The 17,859-nt window shown below is 53.0% G+C and overlaps 1 protein-coding gene across 8 annotated transcripts in view; it reads right to left on the reverse strand.

Annotated features, from left to right (window-relative positions):
• Positions 1-17,859, reverse strand: part of ATP2B4 (ATPase plasma membrane Ca2+ transporting 4) — a 67,355-nt gene that overhangs the window by 21,035 nt on the left and 28,461 nt on the right. For 5 of the 8 annotated variants that reach the window (XM_063178236.1, XM_063178237.1, XM_063178235.1 and 2 more), the window contains exons 3-11: positions 12,542-12,739; positions 10,820-11,077; positions 8,491-8,616; positions 8,149-8,277; positions 6,046-6,081; positions 4,097-4,258; positions 3,512-3,726; positions 2,192-2,434; positions 1,298-1,432 (exon numbers count right to left, since the gene is read on the reverse strand). In XM_063178236.1, coding sequence (XP_063034306.1) covers positions 1,298-1,432; positions 2,192-2,434; positions 3,512-3,726; positions 4,097-4,258; positions 6,046-6,081; positions 8,149-8,277; positions 8,491-8,616; positions 10,820-11,077; positions 12,542-12,739 — 1,502 coding nt within the window. The remainder of the gene's footprint in view (positions 1-1,297; positions 1,433-2,191; positions 2,435-3,511; positions 3,727-4,096; positions 4,259-6,045; positions 6,082-8,148; positions 8,278-8,490; positions 8,617-10,819; positions 11,078-12,541; positions 12,740-17,859) is intronic. The other 3 variants (XM_063178238.1, XM_063178240.1, XM_063178242.1) reach the window with 1 other exon arrangement.

A 17,859-nucleotide genomic window follows, 5' to 3' on the forward strand; every position in this document is an offset into this window, starting at 1 on the left:
GTCATTATAGGTTTATGTATATTCCTTATTGGTTCATACAGGTGCTATAGGTCCTCTTCATTATAAGTTTATGTATATTCATTATAGGTTCATATAGGTTCTTTAGGTCCTATTCATTGTAGGTTTATGCATATTCATTATAGGTTCATACAGGTTCTATAGGTCCTATTCATTATAGGTTTATGCATATTCATTATAGGTTCTATAGGTCCTATTCATTATAGGTTCATATAGATGCTATAGGTGCTATTCATTATAGGTTTATGTATATTCATTATAGGTTCATATAGGTTTTATAGGTCCTATTCATTATAGGTTTATGCATATTCATTATAGGTTCTATAGGTTCCATTCATTATAGGTTTATGCATATTAATTATAGGTTCTATAGGTCCTATTCATTATAGGTTTATGTATATTCATTATAGGTTCATACAGGTTCTATAAGTCCTATTCATTATAGGTTTATGCATATTCATTATAGGTTCTATAGGTTCTATTCATTATAGGTTTATGTATATTCATTATAGGTTCATATAGGTTCTATAGGTCCTATTCATTATAGGTTCATATAGGTTCTATAGTTCCTATTCATTATAGGTTTATGTATATTCATTATAGGTTCATATAGGTTCTATAGGTCCTATTCATTATAGGTTTATGCATATTCATTATAGGTTCTATAGGTTCCATTCATTATAGGTTTATGCATATTAATTATAGGTTCTATAGGTCCTATTCATTATAGGTTTATGTATATTCATTATAGGTTCATACAGGTTCTATAAGTCCTATTCATTATAGGTTTATGCATATTCATTATAGGTTCTATAGGTTCTATTCATTATAGGTTTATGTATATTCATTATAGGTTCATATAGGTTCTATAGGTCCTATTCATTATAGGTTCATATAGGTTCTATAGGTCCTATTCATTATAGGTTTATGTATATTCATTATAGGTCCATATAGGTTCTATAGGTCCTATACATTATAGGTTCATGTATATTCATTTTACTGGTTTTGTGTTAAAACTTGTACAGAGAAATCTCTGGTCACTCTGTCTCCTGCAGCTTCAGCTTTGGCTCTCACATTTGTTTCAAAGTTCAAGGGGCCCCTCTTATCTCCCTTTTTAGTTTGGGAGCTCCCATTCTTTTTCCTTAGCTGAGGCAGTTTTGTGAGCACAGCAAACAAGTTAAAACAGCACATTTCATCTATGCTAGCAAGCTCCAGACTTAGTAATTCACCTAAATCCTAAATGATTTCTCCCCTGGGAAATTTCTACTCTGTTCCAGACCTTGTAGAGCTTCTCCTCGGGCACCTCGTTGCGCACAGCCTGGTAGTCCTGCTTCAGGTCCAGCACGAAGCCCAGCAGGGCACACTCGGTCTTGTTGCCCACCTGGCGGGGCAGCCCCCCTTCCTTCTCTGGTGGCTGCAGAAAGGAGGGAGAAATGATGAAGGATGCCAAACCCAGGTGTGGAACAAGGTAGAATGATGAAATGATGGATGGAAGGATGGACAGAATGATGGATGGATGGATGGATGGATGGATGGATGGATGGATGGATGGATGGATGGATGGATGGATGGATGGATGGATGGATGGATGGATGGATGGATGGAAGGAAGGAACAATGCCTTAAGTTCTAGCTTTTGTATTTTCCAGACTCTGTACTGCATTAGGATATGACTCTGAACTTCACATGTTCTCCTCACAGCTCAGTCACACCAAACAATCCTTTTCCAGCCCCAGAACCAAGGACATCACTGCAGCTTTGGCCCCAAAAAGTGCAAACAACAGAGAACTGAGGTGAGCAAACTGGGAGGATGGGACTGCACAACCTGGAGCTGTGACTGGACAATTAACCCCAATATGGAAATGGAGCAAAACTTATAAAAATGTGAAAACTCATGACCAGGTGTCCATCTTGGGTGGAGCCATGGCTGGGCTGTTGTACTGTATCCCTGAAGATTCACCTTGGGCAGGTAGGACAGGGGACAAGGTGAGGAGACAGGGACAAGGTGAGAGGACAGGGACAAGGTGAGGGGACAGGGAGAGCCCTTCCCCACCAGCTCTGAGGTCACTCTCACTATATTTCATTAACTTTATCCCTTTAACTCCATCCAGTCTGCATTCCAGGTACCCTCCCAAGTCATCAGGACGCCCCCAAGCTCTGGTCCCACAGCTCACCAGGATCTTGGAGGTGTAGGCAGAGTTGATGGCCACGCCGTGGACGATGAGGTCCAGGGTTTTGGGCAGGATGGCCTCGGGGTCGGGGATCTGGCGGTAGTGGGTGTCCCCCACGTAGGCCTGCACCACGGTCATGCGGTTCATGGTCAGCGTGCCCGTCTTGTCCGAGCAGATGGCCGTGGCGTTGCCCATGGTCTCGCAGGCATCCAGGTGCCTCACCAGGTTGTTGTCCTTCATCATTTTCTGCAAGCAGAGAGAAGGTCAGGGCTGAGCTCACCCCTGTCACCCTTACAGAAAGTTGTCTGGGATAATGCGATTGATTTTGAAAAGTTTCAGTCCTGGTAGACTGCAGTAAATGTCACCTATGAACCTGCTGCTAATGTGGCCACTGCCTTTGTGCTTACCAGACATAATGCCACTGTTTATGTTAAAAGGGGTTCAAAGGAGCAGCAACCACGGGACTGGGGAGTTCTGTTGGAGCTGGTGCTGCATTCAGAGGCCTGTGGGCCAGAATAAAGCTCTGGATCCAAACCCTCCATCAGAACCAACTCCTTTCCTTCACCATCGCCTTAAAGCTTCTCCACAGAGGGAAACCTGAGGAGCAGCCCCTGTTATGGGGGGAAGCTCCATCCCAGCACCACCAGAGCTCCTGCAGGCCTGCACTTGTCCCCACGGGCCCAGTGCAGCACCCAGCCAGCCCAAAGTGTCTGTGGGGTGAAACACCACACACCCACCAGCCCAAAGTGTCTGTGGGGTGAAACACCACACACCCAGCCAGCCCAAAGTGTCTGTGGGGTGAAACACCACACACCCACCAGCCCAAAGTGTCTGTGGGGTGAAACACCACACACCCAGCCAGCCAAAAGTGTCTGTGGGGTGAAACACCACACACCCACCAGCCCAAAGTGTCTGTGGGGTGAAACACCACACACCCAGCCAGCCCAAAGTGTCTGTGGGTGAAACACCACACACCCAGCCAGCCCAAAGCGTCTGTGGGGTGAAACACCACACACCCAGCCAGCCCAAAGTGTCTGTGGGGTGAAACACCACACACCCACAGCCCAAAGTGTGGGGTGAAACACCACACACCCGCCAGGCAAAAGTGTCTGTGGGGGTGAAACACCACACACCCAGCCGGCCCAAAGTGTCTGTGGGGTGAAACACCACACACCCAACAGCCCAAAGTGTCTGTGGGGTGAAACACCACAGCTGCCACAATTTGGTTCAGCAGCAGGACCAGACAAGCTCAGGCACATCCTGTCCACAATACTGGGTTATTTATTGATAATTCCAGCAGTCCCTCCTCACCCCAGGCCTCACCTTGACAGAGTAGGCCAGCGAGATGGTGACGGCCAGCGGGAGCCCCTCGGGCACGGCCACCACCAGCACGGTGACGCCGATGATGAAGAACTTGACGAAGTACTGGATGTAGATGGGGGTGCACTCGGCCAGCCAGGGCCGCTTCTGCACCCCGAAGGTGTCGATGACGAAGTAGAGCACCAGGATGATGACGGTGATGGCCGACATGATCAGCCCTGGGGACGAGGACGAGGTCAGGGGACACAGGGGACGGAGGGGACACAGGGGACAGGGTCAGCCCTTCCTCACCAGCTCTGGGGACAAGCACAGCCCTTCCCCACTAGCTCTGGGGACACAGGGGACAGGGACAGCCCTTCTCCACCAGCTCTGGGGACACTGGGGATGGGGACAAGGATGAGATAAGGGGACACAGGACAGGGTCAGCCCTTCCCCGCCAGCTCTGGAGACACTGGGGACAAGCACAGCCCATCCCCACAAGCTCTGGGGACACAGGGAATAGGGACAAGGATGAGATAAGGGGACACAGGACAGAGTCAGCCCTTCCCCACCAGCTCTGGGGACACTGTCACTGTCACTGGCACTTACCTGCCTTCCCGATCTGCACCGCCAGGCGCGTGAGCTTCCCCTGCAGCACCGACTTCTCCTTCTTGGGCACCTTCGCCTTCTTCTTCTCCTTCTCCTCGTTCTCCACCCCCTCCTGGCTCTTCAGGGGCTGGATCTCTAAGGCCACACCATCCTGAGTTTTAGCTACAGCCCGGGGGGGTAAAAGAAGACACCAGGTGTGAACAGGAGAGCCCCAGGCCAGGCTGGAGGACACCACGGAGGAGGATGGTGGTGGCAGAGAGAGAGAGAGAGAGAAATCCAGGACAAGAACCACTCCCGAGCACACACGCGTCCGAGCACATGGAAGCTCCGTGTCCAGGGCCCTGCCACCTCTCTCTGGGGTGCTTTCCTGTCACTACCCCCTGCCCACGGATCAGGGATCCTCAGGGGTGACTCTGGCACCGTCACACCTCTGCAAGAGACCCTCCAGGCCAGATTTTGGGGTCTCGTGCAGCCTCTAAGCCTGTAGAGGACTGGGAGTGCTTTGGGATGAGCCCAGAGATGCTCCAGCGTCCCCAGGTCCCCAGGTCCCCCAGTGCCACCTCTGCAGAGCCTTGTGGGCAGCCCAGCAGCAAGGGAAGGGGTGAGATGGAGGGGAAGGTTAGAAATTGGGATGGAAACTGAAGAGCAGGGAGCCAGGAATCCTCCAATCCCAGCCTGGAGCCATCCACCTCTGGGACCCGAGACAGCCAAGCTTCCCCTTCCTAAAACTGGGCTAACCCAGCTGGAAGGCTGCCCTGGGCAAACCCAAGGCTGGCAGCTTTGGAGAGGGATGGGCAGCCCAGCAGAGGCTCCTCCTGAGCTGGTGTGGCCCCAGGGCCACCCCGGGACCTGTCCCCTCGTGGGCTGGAGGCCACCCCAGAGCAGCTCCACGGTGACAAGGGACCCGACACGGACACAACAAAGCACCCGGACACAGCTGACTCAAGGAGGGCAACTCAAACTGCTGAGAGAGAGAGAAACAGAGAGAGAAACAGAGAGACAGAGAGAGGGGTGGAGAGAGAGGTGCAGAAATGGGGCTTCCTCCACAGCCTGCAAAGAACAGGGTGAGAAACACTGGCGAGGAGACGCTCACGGAGTCGAGGCCATGGCAGGACAGGGTGCAAATGTCCCATGGGAGATCTCATCCCAGGAATGCCAGGAGGGACCTCCAGCTCTGCCCTGAACGCCAACCCTGTGCAGGGACAGCTTTAAAAATCACCACATCCCTGCTGGGAGTCATGCAATTATCCCAAGGAAGGGATGCTCTGCCAGAAGTCCTCCCTGAAAAATGGCTTTTCCCCCAAGGGTCATCCCAGTGATGCCTCAGGACTTTGGCTTTTATCTTTTCCATACATTTATAATCCTGCAGTTCTTCAGTGTGTAACTCTAAACTCCATATCCAGTGTGAGCTGCTGCTTTCCCATTTTTACACAATTCCTCTCCAGGCCTGGGAATCAACAACAGCTCACTGCCTCAGGCCCTAAGAGATGGGAACAAAAGGGAGTTGGGGGAGCAAATTTGGGGTCAATGGTTTCATTACCTGAAGCTGTAATTGGAAAATTAACCCCAATATCCAAATGAACCAAACTTATAAAAGTGTGAAAACCCAGTGACCTGTGGTCCATTTTTGGGTGAGTTCCATCAGCCCTAAATGTACCTGAAGGCCTTTCAAGAAATAAAATTGCTTTTTTTTTTTCCTTTGATTTGGTCTGGCCTCTGTTTTTGGGCAGTCCCAGCAAGGCACCCCCTGCCCTGGGTCGGGGTTTTGGGACACCACGGGACCGTTGCACCCTGTCCTGGAGAAACGAGGCGAGAGTCCCGCCGGAGCAGCAAAGAGCACAGACTGATGAGGAGAAGGAAGGAGGAAGAAGAAGGAAGAAGGAGGAAGGAGAGAGGAATGCTTGGTAGTTAGTGTGGTGCTGTTCAAAGGATGGAGAGGCTGGCGTTACCTTTGTTGCGGTTTTCGGGGGCTCCACCTTTTTTACCTGTTCAAAGAGAGAAAGGGGGGAGGGCTGAGCACAGGGAGCCACATTCCCCCTGCAGCTGGGATGCTCCCACTCCTGTGGGCACCCTCTGGACACCACCACGCCTTGGTCCACGCACAGCTCGAGGCTCCGGAGCTCCCAGGCTGCCCTGGGCACCCCTGTCCCAAGGGTTCTGCTTGTCCCCACCTGTAAATCACCCCCAGACCCCAGCAGTGCCTCCAGGGCGCTGGAGGTGCCTCAGGTTTTCAGGAGGAGAAGGCACAGAGCAGATTTTCAGGAGAAGAAAGCCTCCTGCAGCTCCGGGTCCCTCCCTTCTGCTGCCATCAGACCAGATAGGAAGCACAGATTTGTCCCAGACCAGACCCAGAGCAGGGAGGTGTGACCCCCAAAATCTGTCCAGGTGGCACATGGGGGTGCCCAGAGCTGCTGCACCTCACCCAGCTTCAGGTGACAAGGGCTTTATGTCACCCCACAGCTCCAGTGGGGTCAAACTGGTGACACCCCCTGACCTGCTCTGCTCTGCTCCCAAATCCATTGAGCTGGAAGGCTGGGAAAGCTCCAGTGCCACTCCAGGGCACCTTGCCCTGCCACCTCCATGGTGGCAGCCAAACCCAGGAGATCCACAGCTCCCAAATCCTGGAGCTGGCGAAGCAGGATCCACACCCAGAGCTGGGGAAGGCAGGATCCACCTCCAGAGCTGGGGAAGGTGGGATCCACACCCAGAGCTGGGGAGGGCAGGATCCAGCTCCAGAGCTGGGAAGGTGGGATCCACACCCAGAGCTGGGGAGGGCAGGATCCACACCCAGAGCTGGGGAAGGCAGGATCCAGTTCAGAGCTGGGGAAAGTGGGATCCACACCCAGAGCTGGGGAGGGCAGGATCCAGCTCCAGAGCTGAGGAAGGCAGGATCCACAGCCAGAGCTGGGAGCTGGGGAAGGCAGGATCCACACCCAGAGCTGGGGAAGGCAGGATCCACAGCCAGAGCTGGGAGCTGGGGAAGGCAGGATCCAGCTCCAGAGCTGAGGAAGGCAGGATCCACACCCAGAGCTGGGAGCTGGGGAAGGCAGGATCCACACCCAGAGCTGGGGAAGGCAGGATCCAATTCAGAGCTGGGGAAGGCAGGATCCAGCTCCAGAGCTGGGGAAGGCAGGATCCAGCTCCAGAGCTGGGGAGGCAGGATTTACATCCAGAACTGGGAGCTGGGGAGGGCAGGATCCAGCTCCAGAGCTGAGGAAGGCAGGATCCACAGCCAGAGCTGGGAGCTGGGGAAGGCAGGATCCAGTTCAGAACTGAGGAAGGCAGGATCTACACCCAGAGCTGGGGAAGGCAGGGATCCAGCTCCAGAGCTGGGGGAAGGCAGGATCCAGCTGCAGATCTGAGGATTCCAGCTCAGAGCTGGGAGCTGGCAGCCAGCACAGCCTCTCCCACCGGGCACTGCCTCCCGGGAAGGGCTCCCTGGCGCGGGGGGGATGCCGGAGCAGCTGGCAGTGCCAGCCTGGTGCTGCTGCCAGTGCCTGATCCCAGAGAGGCCAAACCTGCTGAGGCAGGGCATCAGGGACACAGGGAGCTTCCCAGCTGGGAATAAGCAGCTGGATGTGAAAGCTGAGGTGGGAGAGAGCTCCAGACCCAGCACGATGGGAACATCTCGGCCTGGCTGCTGTCCCACCCCTCCACTGCCTCCTGCCATCCCCTCCTTTCCCCCAGGGAGCTCAGGGAATGCTCAGGACATCCTCAGCCAAGTCCTGCAGGGTTTGGATGGGTTAAAAACACCCTTTGGGCACCCAAGACTCACTTTGCACCTCCATGGGGTGGGCAAGGAGCACTGCAGGGGAGCTGCCACCAGCCCCTCTTCTTGGGGGATCAAGGATCCCCCAACCCCACAGCTCCAGGATGGAAAGGAGAAGGTCTGGGAGTATGGGGGGAACCAGGTGGAGGGACAGGGAGGACCCCCAACCTCTCCCTGTTCCTGCCTGGGCCAGGGGAGCTGACCCCGATGTGTGAGGAGCCTGTGGATGCATCCCAGGAAAGGGACAAAGGAGGGAAAAGGCAAATTCAGGGCATTTTCTTACCTTTCTTCACTTTCTTCTCCTCGTCCCCCTCTCCTCCTGCTCCCAGGAGGGTGAAGATGATCCCAGTCTGGGAGTTGATGCCCACGGCAGTCACCACCATCCTGCCCGAGCCCTCCATCACGTGGGTACCTGGCAGGGCAGCAATGCCATGGGCACACAGGTGACACTCCCAGCTCCCATCCCACAGAGTCCCACACTGGTTTGGCTCAGAAGGGACCTTCACCCCATCCTGTTCCACCCTGTATTGCTCCAAACCCCATCCAGCCTGGCCTTGGACACCTCCCTGAGAGCAGAGCCCACCCTGATGCCATCCCAGCCCTGCATCCATCCCTGAGCCCTCACCTGACAGCAGCATGGGGTCTTTATCCATGGATTTCTTCACCTGGTCTGACTCCCCAGTCAGTGAGCTCTCGTCTATCTTCAGGTCATTGCCCTGGATCAGGATCCCGTCCGCTGGCAGGAGATCACCTGAGAGGAGGAAAAGCAGGGATCAGCCAGCCTGGCTCAGCCCTGCCTGCCCCATGCCAGGAATGCTCCAAAAGGATCCAAAACTCAGGCTCTGAGCAGCTCTGGAGGGAGGAGAAGCAGCAGGTGGGGTTTGTGAGGGACAGGTGTAATCAAATTAAATCCAAGAGCTCCCAAATCCTTGCTGGAGACTCCTGGGAGGATTTTACTCGGTGTTTCCCCATCTGGTTTTAATGAATCCTTCCCAGAGCTCCTGATGCATCCAAAATCCACCACATCCACCTGCCAAGTATGGAATTGGGCCCTTGGGAAAACAAACACGGTGTTGGATCAATCTCTTCCTGAATGGGAGGAATATTCCCCCTGGAAACGAGGAGCAGGCCCTGATTGATCCCAGGGGCTGCAGCTCCTGCATAAGGAAACATCCAGGCCAAGGAAATATTCCCAGCATCTCCTGGATAACAGAATATCCCCAACAACTCCTGGATAAGGAAATATTCAGCATCTCCTGGATGAGGAATTGTTCCCAAAACCTCCTGGGTAAAGAAATGCTCCCCAACATCTCCTGGATGAGGAAATATTCCCCAACATCTCCTGGATAACAGAATATCCCCAACAACTCCTGGATAAGGAAATATCCAGCAACATCTCCTGGATAACAGAATTTACCAACATCTCCTGGGTAAGGAAATGTTCCCCAACATCTCCTGGATAAGAAAATGTTCCCCAAAACCTCCTGCATAAGGAAAAACTCTCAGCACCTCCTGGACAAGGAAATATTCCTCAACATCTCCTGGATAAGGAAAACATCCTCGACAGGGACAAGGTTGGGAAAATAAACTAACACAAACTAATAAAATAAATAAATTATGATGCAGCAGCTCCTTAAAGCTCCAGGGCAAAGAAAGAAGGTGAGTGGAGCTCCACTGGTTACTGGAGATGGATACTCCATGAAAATGCTGCCATGGAGCTCCATCACCTCCGAGGCACCATTTCCATGGAGCAACCAGAGGAGCTGCTGCTTGTGCTCAAGGAAGAAGGGCTGGAGGAGGGAGGAGGTGTTTTGTGGAGATAATCAAAACTCCACAACTTTTGTGAGAGTTGTAAAGTCGGGATGTTTATTACAGCGCTGGACACGTGTGGGAATCATTCTCCTAAAACGACCTGGGTACCTCTGGGAACTCCAGGTCCCTTTTTATCCCCCTCTCAATACATATGCAAAAAATAAAAATAAATATGCATAAAATTTCACAATTGGTTTATACACCTTCACTTTTACAAATTTCACGTGACATTTGCTGCTAGTTCTTCTTTATCAGAAAGAATTCTTAGGTCAGGCTGACCTGCTCTCACAGCAGTCCCTCTGTCTTTCTCTATCACTTTCTGTCTCCTCCCCTTCATCTCTGTCTTTCACTGAAGCAGTTTCTTGTCACTCTGGTTTTTTAAGATTTTCTAAGCTTTCTGATGTTGACATTCTTGTAGTGAGCTTTCTCACACACTTTCTGTAAATAACTCATTGTTTTGCATTCCTTTATGGAGGAGGAGAACGTTGATGGACTGTTGGTTTGACCAGTGTCATTGGAGAGGTGGCACTGTCACCCTTCCAGTCCGCTGTCACTTTTAGAAAACTATAAATGTTAGAATCAGAAAATAAACTTCTTCACCTTGAGAACAGTGGTGTGAGCTTGTGTTCTTTTGTGTCCTATAGTTTCTCTGAGCCTAGGCTTTTGCAATCAGGCTGTTTCCTAACTACAGACAACTCAAAAACGTACATTTCACCTAAATTAAATTAGGATTTCTACTCTGGAAAATTTCTACTCTGCTTCAGAGTCTCCAAGGGGGGAGCACAGCCCCACTCACCGTACTTGATCTGGGCGATGTCGCCCACCACAATGGACTGTTGGTTTGTCCAGTGTCATTGGAGAGGTGGCACTGTCACCCTCCAATCCACTGTCACTTTTAGAAAACTATAAATGTTACAATCATAAAATAAACTTCCTTTTTTCTTCTTCACCTTGAGAACAGCTTGTGTTCTTTTGTGTCCTGTACTGATAGTTTCTCCGAGCCTAGACTTTTGCAATCAGGCTGTTTCCTAACTACAGACAACTCAAAAACGTACATTTCACCTAAATCAAAATGGAATTTCCACTCTGGGAAGTTTCTACTCTGCTTCAGAGTTCCAAGGGGGGAGCCCAGCCCCACTCACCGTACTTGATCTGGGCGATGTCGCCCACCACGATCTCGGCCACGGGGATCTGGATCACCTGGCCCTTGCGGATCACCGTGAACTTCTGCTCCTGCTCGATGCGGCTCTGGAGGCCCCGGAACTGCTTCTCCTTGCTCCAGTCGTTGAAGGCCGTCACCAGCACCACGATGATGACCGAGAACAGGATGGCAGCGCCCTCGATCCAGCCCGCCTGCGACTCGCCCTCGTCCTCCACGCCGCCCGTGGACTGCCCGCACACTGCCGGGAGAGAGACCGGGGATAACCAAAAACACTGCCTGGAATTCCTGCTTGGATAATCCCAAACACTGCCCAGAGAGAGACCGGGGATAACCAAAAACACTGCCTGGAGCAGGGAATCCCTGCTTGGATAACCAAAAACACTGCCTGGGAGAGAAACCATGGGATAACCAAAACCACTGCCTGGAGCAGGGAATTCCTGCTTGGATAACCCCAAACACTGCCTGGAATTCCTGCTTGGATAACCCCACACACTGCCCAGAGAGAGACCATGGGATAACCAAAACCACTGCCTGGAGCAGGGAACTCCTGCTTGGATAACCAAAACCACTGCCTGGAGCAGGGAATTCCTGCTTGGATAACCAAAAACACTGCCTGGAGCAGGGAATTCCTGCTTGGATAACCCCAAACACTGCCTGGAGCAGGGAATTCCTGCTTGGATAACCCCAAACACTGCCCGGGAGAGAGCCCATGGAATATCCCAAACACTGCTGGGAGAGAAACCATGGGATAGCCCCACAGGAGAGAATTCCCATTGGGATAACCCCACACGAGAGAGTTCCCATTGGATAACCCCAAACACTGCCCTGAAAGAACTCCCCATTGGATACCTGGTCCTCCCCCAAAGACCCCAAAGATGGGGAGATGCCACCACCCAACGCCCCCATCCCAAACCCTTGCTCCTACAAGGAACAGGGCAGATCCCAGAGTCCCCTCACAGGGAATGGGGCAGATCCCAGAGTCCCCTCACAGGGAATGGGGCAGATCCCAGGGTATCCCCACAGAGAATACAGCAGATTCCATGATATCCCCACAGGGAATGGGTCGATCCCAGAGTCCCCTCACCAGGAATGGGGCAGATCCCAGAAAATCCCTACAGGGGACCAGGCGGATCCCACAGTCCCCATCCCAAACCTGTGCTCCCAAAGGGAACAGGGCAGATCCCAGAGTCTCTGTCCCAAACCCCTGTTCCCAAAGGAAAGGAGGCAGATCCCAGGATATCCCCACAGGGAATGGGGCAGATTCCAGGATATCCCACAGAGAAAGGGGCAGATCCCAGAGTGCTCCCACAAGGAACAGGGGCAGATCCCACAGTCCCCATCCCAAACCCCTGCTCCCAAAGGAAAGGAGGCAGATCCCAGGATATCCCCACAGGGAATGGGGCAGATTCCAGGATATCCCCACAGGGAATGGGGCAGATCCCAGGATATCCCCACACGGAACCAGGCAGATCCCACAGTCCCCATCCCAAACCCCTGTTCCCAAAGGAAAAGGGGCAGATCCCAGGATATCCCCACAGGGAATGGGGCAGATCCCAGGATACCCCCACACGGAAGGGGCAGATCCCAGGATATCCCCACACGGAAGGGCAGATCCCAGGATATCCCCACACGGAAGGGGCAGATCCCAGGATACCCCCCACGGAATGGGGCAGAGCCCGGTGTCCCCAGCCCCGGGACTCACGCTCGTTGTCCCCTCCCGGGGGGTGGTAGAAGGACAGCCCCAGCGAGATGATGGCTGCGATCTCCAGGATGATCAGCGTCACGTCCTGCAGCGCCTCCCACACCAGCTGCAGGAACGTCTTGGCCTTCTTGGGGGGGATGAAGTTCTGCCCAAAGGCCTGGCGCCGCTTCTCCAGGTCCGTGGGGTTCCCAGACAGGCCTGGAGGGGTGGGGAGAACAGGGGTGAGGGCAAATCCCACTGCTGGCCCCGTGCAATTCCTCCAGGAGCAGCTCCCTGCTCAGCCCGGAGAAGGTGAGGTGCTGGCAGAGGGGAGATGAGGAAGGGAAGGGAAGGTTTGGGAAGGGAAGGTTTGGGAAGGGAAGGGAAGGGAAGGAAAGGAAAGGAAAGGAAAGGAAAGGGAAAGGAAAGGGAAAGGAAAGGGAAAGGAAAGGGAAAGGAAAGGAAAGGAAAGGAAAGGAAAGGAAAGGAAAGGAAAGGAAAGGAAAGGAAAGGAAAGGAAAGGAAAGGAAAGGAAAGGAAAGGAAAGGAAAGGAAAGGAAAGGAAAGGAAAGGAAAGGAAAGGAAAGGAAAGGAAAGGAAAGGAAAGGAAAGGAAAGGAAAGGAAAGGAAAGGAAAGGAAAGGAAAGGAAAGGAAAGGAAAGGAAAGGAAAGGAAAGGAAAGGAAAGGAAAGGAAAGGAAGAAAGAAAGCGAGATAGAGAGAGAGAAAGAAAGAAAGAGAGAAAGAGAGAAAGAGAGAAAGAGAGAAAGAGAGAAAGAGAGAGAGAAAGAGAGAAAGAGAGAAAGAGAGAAAGAAAGAAAGAAAGAAAGAAAGAAAGAAAGAAAGAAAGAAAGAAAGAAAGAAAGAAAGAAAGAAAATAAAAAAATTAATAAAGCATAAACAAAGAAACAAAAGGAAAATTAAAATATAAATAAAGTATAAACAAACTAATAAAATCAAAATAAGTAAAATATAAACAAATAAATAAAATAAAATTAAAAATAAACTATAAAATAAGGTATGAACAAATAAATAAAGATTATAAAAAATAAAAAGGAATAAATTATAAACAAATAGATAAAATAGAATTGAAAATAAGCTATAAAATAAATAAAGTATGAACAAATAATTAAAGTTAAGAATAAAATAAAAATTAATAAAGTATAAATAAATAAATAAAATAAAAAAATCTAAAAAATAAAGTATAAACAAATCAATAAAACAAACCTATAAATAGAGACAAATAAATAACAGAAATTATATAAAGTATAAACAACTAAAATATAAATAAATAATATATAAATTATAAAACATAAATAAAGTATAAATAAATAAATTATAAATGAATAAAGTATAAACAAAGGAATTAATTAAATGAATAATGTAATAAAGATAATATATAAATATATAATATATAAATGAATATAATATATAAACTAATCAAAATATAAATAAATTAATTAATTCAATAAATATTAAAATATTAAATAGAAATATATCAAGTATAAACAAATAAACCAAGATATAAATAAATAAAAATATGAATAATTAATAACCAAAATACAAACAAACAAATAAATAATGTATCAGCCTGCAGCCTGGAGAATGTTACTGTCACCCCAGGGCAGGGGACACCAGGCTGCAGCAGTGCTGTGCCACTGTCACATCTGGGCAGGGGACACCAGGCTGCAGCAGTGCTGTGCCACTGTCACCCTCAGGCAGGGGACACCAGGCTGCAGCAGCGCTGTGCCACTGTCACATCTGGGCAGGGGACACCAGGCTGCAGCAGTGCTGTGCCACTGTCACATCTGGGCAGGGGACACCAGGCTGCAGCAGCGCTGTGCCACTGTCACCCCCGGACAGGGGACACCAGGCTGCAGCAGCGCTGTGCCACTGTCACCCTCAGGCAGGGGACACCAGGCTGCAGCAGCGCTGTGCCACTGTCACATCTGGGCAGGGGACACCAGGCTGCAGCAGTGCTGTGCCACTGTCACCCTCAATCAGGGGACACCAGGCTGCAGCAGTGCTGTGCCACTGTCACATCTGGGCAGGGGACACCAGGCTGCAGCAGGGCTGTGCCACTGTCACCCTCAGGCAGGGGACACCAGGCTGCAGCAGCGCTGTGCCACTGTCACCCCCGGACAGGGGACACCAGGCTGCACCCTGGCAAGTGCCCAGGTGCTGCCAGCTGGCACTAAGACTGGTGGCCTTGTTTACATCAAATGAGCCGTAAATCTGGGCAATTCTGGGCAATTCTGGGCAATCTGGGCAATTCTGGCCCTGGCAGTGCCCGTGGCACCTGAGCCCTGTCCCGTGCCAGCCCCTGGAGCTGTGGGAGCCTCTCCCAGCCCTGGGGACACTGGGTCCAAACTGGGATCTGGGCATGGAGGGAGCAGGACACGGAGCTGGGAGTGAGGATGGGGAAATGGGGAACAAAAGGGAACCTGAGGCCCTTCAGAGCCTGCCAGCAGCCACGGGTGACAGTGGCAATGTGGCCACCTCCAATAAAGCCAGAAATGCTGATGGGGTTGGATGGAGGGAGGGGTGACAGTGGCAAAGTCACAGGGCCACCCCAAACAAAGCCATAAATGGTGACAGGGTCCCAGGAGGGAGCAGTGGGTGGCAGTGGCCAAGTGACAGGGCCACCCCAAACAGAGCCATAAATGTTGAGGGAGTTCCAACACATGGGCCAGCAAGGAGTGACAATGGTGACATGGCCATCCCTAATAAAGCCACAAATGTTGAGGGGGTACCTGGAGGGAGCAGTGACGGTGACACTGGCAAGGTGGCACAGTCAGCCCCAACAAAGCCACAAATGCTGATGGGGTTTCGGGATGGAGGGATGGGTGACAATGGCAAAGTGTCACGGCCACCCCAAACAAAGCCATGAATGGTGACAGGGTGCCAGGAGGGAGTAGTGGGTGACAGTGGCAATGTGACACAGCCACCCCCAAAAAGCCATAAGCGCTGAAGGGGTATCAGGACACAAGGCAGTGGTGGTGACAGCGGCAAAGTGACACTGCCACCCCTAATAAAGCCATAAATGCTCATGGGGTCCCACCAGGCAGCAGTGGGTGACAGTGGAAAAGTGACACAGCCACATAAAGCCATAAGTGCTGAGGGGGTACCAGGACACAAGGCAGTGGCAAAGTGACACTGCCACCCCTAATAATGCCATAAATGCTGCTGGGTGCCGAGCCATGAGGCAGCGATGGTGACAGCGGCAGTGTGACACCGCTGTGTCCCCAGCACCACCTTAAGGGACCCCCCCACCCCCTCCTGCTCCACCTTAAGATGTCCCCGGGTCACTGCCAGGCCCCGGGATGCTCCAGGAATGGCCCTGGGCACATCCTGGTGGTGCCTGGAGCAGCCTGGCAGTGACAGGGGACCCGGGTCCTGCACTCAGGGGACACCTCCGTGCCACTCCTGTGTCACTCTGGGGGGACACCTCCCTGCCAGCTCCACGTCATTCCAGGGGATGCCCTTCCCAAAGCCCTGTGTCACTTTAGGGACACTGTGTCACTTTGGGGACACCTCCCTGCCTGCTCCATGTCACTGTGGGGACACCTCTGTGCCCACCCGATGTCACTCTGTGTCACACCTCCCTGCCCACCCTGTTATCACTCTGGGGACACCTCCCTGCCCACCCCCGTCACTTTGGGGACATCCCCTGCCAGCCCCGTGTCACTCTGGGGACATCTCTGTGCCCACCCTGTGTCACTTTGGGGACACCTCCCTGTCAGCTCCATGTCACTCTGTGGGACACCTCCATGCCCACCTTGTGTCACCCTGTGGGACACCCTGTGCTAGCCCCATGTCACTCTGGTGACAGCCCCGTGTCACTCTGGGGGGGACACCCCTGTGCCAGCCCGGTGTCACTCTGTGGAACATCCTCTGCCAGCCCCGTGTCACTCTGTGGGACACCTCTGTGCCCACCCTGTTATCACTCTGGGGACACTTCCATGCCTTGGGGACACCTCTGTGCCAGCTCTGTGTCACTCTGAGGGGACACCTCTGTGTCTGCCCCGTGTCACTCTGTGGGACACCTCTGTGCCCACCCTGTGTCACTTTGGGGACACTCCCATGCCTGCCCCGTGTCACTTTGGGGACACCTCTGTGCCCACCCATGTCACTCTGTGTCACACCTCCCTGCCCACCCTTTGTTACTTTGGGGACACCTCCCTGCCAGCCCCGTGTCACTCTGTGGGGACACCTCCCTGCCCACCCCGTGTCACTCTAGTGACACCCCCATGCCAGCCCCGTGTCCCCACGTGTCCCCACGTGTCCCTGCAGCAGGAGGAAGCAGCAGGATCGATCCCGCTCCGCTCCAGCCCAGCTGCAGGGAGGGAGGGGACAGCAGGGAGGGAGGGGACAGCTGGCAGCTGGCACGGAGGGAGGGGACAGCTGGCAGCTGGCACAGCAGCCTCGCTGTCCCCACCCAGCAGGATCCTGGGATGCCCCGGCCCGGATTCCCCAGCAGAGGGTGGAAAATGTGGCTGATGGCCATGGAGCCACGGGGACACACGTGGGGACACACGTGGGGACACACGTGGGGACACATGGGGACACGGGACAGGGCAGCCAGGGGTCCCAAAGCAGATCCCACCCATGGGAACGATCCCAGGGCTGTCCCCCACCCTCCCTGGGGAATTGAGGGGGGTTTGGTGGCTCTGTGCTGGCACAGGGAGGGTGACAAAGAGCCTGTGCCACCCAAATGCCACTGCAGGTGACAAAGGTGACAAAGAGCAGCAGCCCTGGGCAGGTGCCACCCATGGGGCCACTGCAGGCTCTGGGGCAGGATTAGCAGGGAAATGGGGCAGAAATTCTGGATGGAGGCCACATGTGACAGCAGGGAGCTGTCACCAGTGCCACATGTGCCTGGGGACAGTGGCACAAGGAGCCTCCCTGCAGGAACGGGGCTGGGGAGTGGCAGCCCTGGGTGAGTCAGGGTGGCTGCGCTGGCACCCAGGGGACACGGGTGACTCGGTGCAGTCACACCCCAAAGCCACCCCAAAGCCACTCTGGGAGCTGCCCCGAGGGCTTGGGGTCTGCTGGCACCTCCTGGGGCACAGCTGGAGCTGCCACAACCAGCAGACCCCAAAGTGACACCGGGGCTGGGGACCCCAAGGGCCACCTAAGGGGGGCTCTGGGGGACAGTGTTTGCCCACTGGAGGACAGTGCCAGGCTGCAGAGGGGACAGCCAGGACAGTGCCAGGCTGGAGAGGGGACAGCCAGGATAGTTCCAGGCTGGAGAGGGGACAGCCAGGACAGTGCCAGGCTGGAAAGGGGACAGGCAGGACAGTGCCAGGCTGCAGAGGGGACAGGCAGGATAGTGCCAGG

This window comes from Melospiza melodia, chromosome 28 (genome assembly GCF_035770615.1).
Source record: "Melospiza melodia melodia isolate bMelMel2 chromosome 28, bMelMel2.pri, whole genome shotgun sequence".
In the NCBI taxonomy this organism is placed as follows: domain Eukaryota; kingdom Metazoa; phylum Chordata; class Aves; order Passeriformes; family Passerellidae; genus Melospiza; species Melospiza melodia.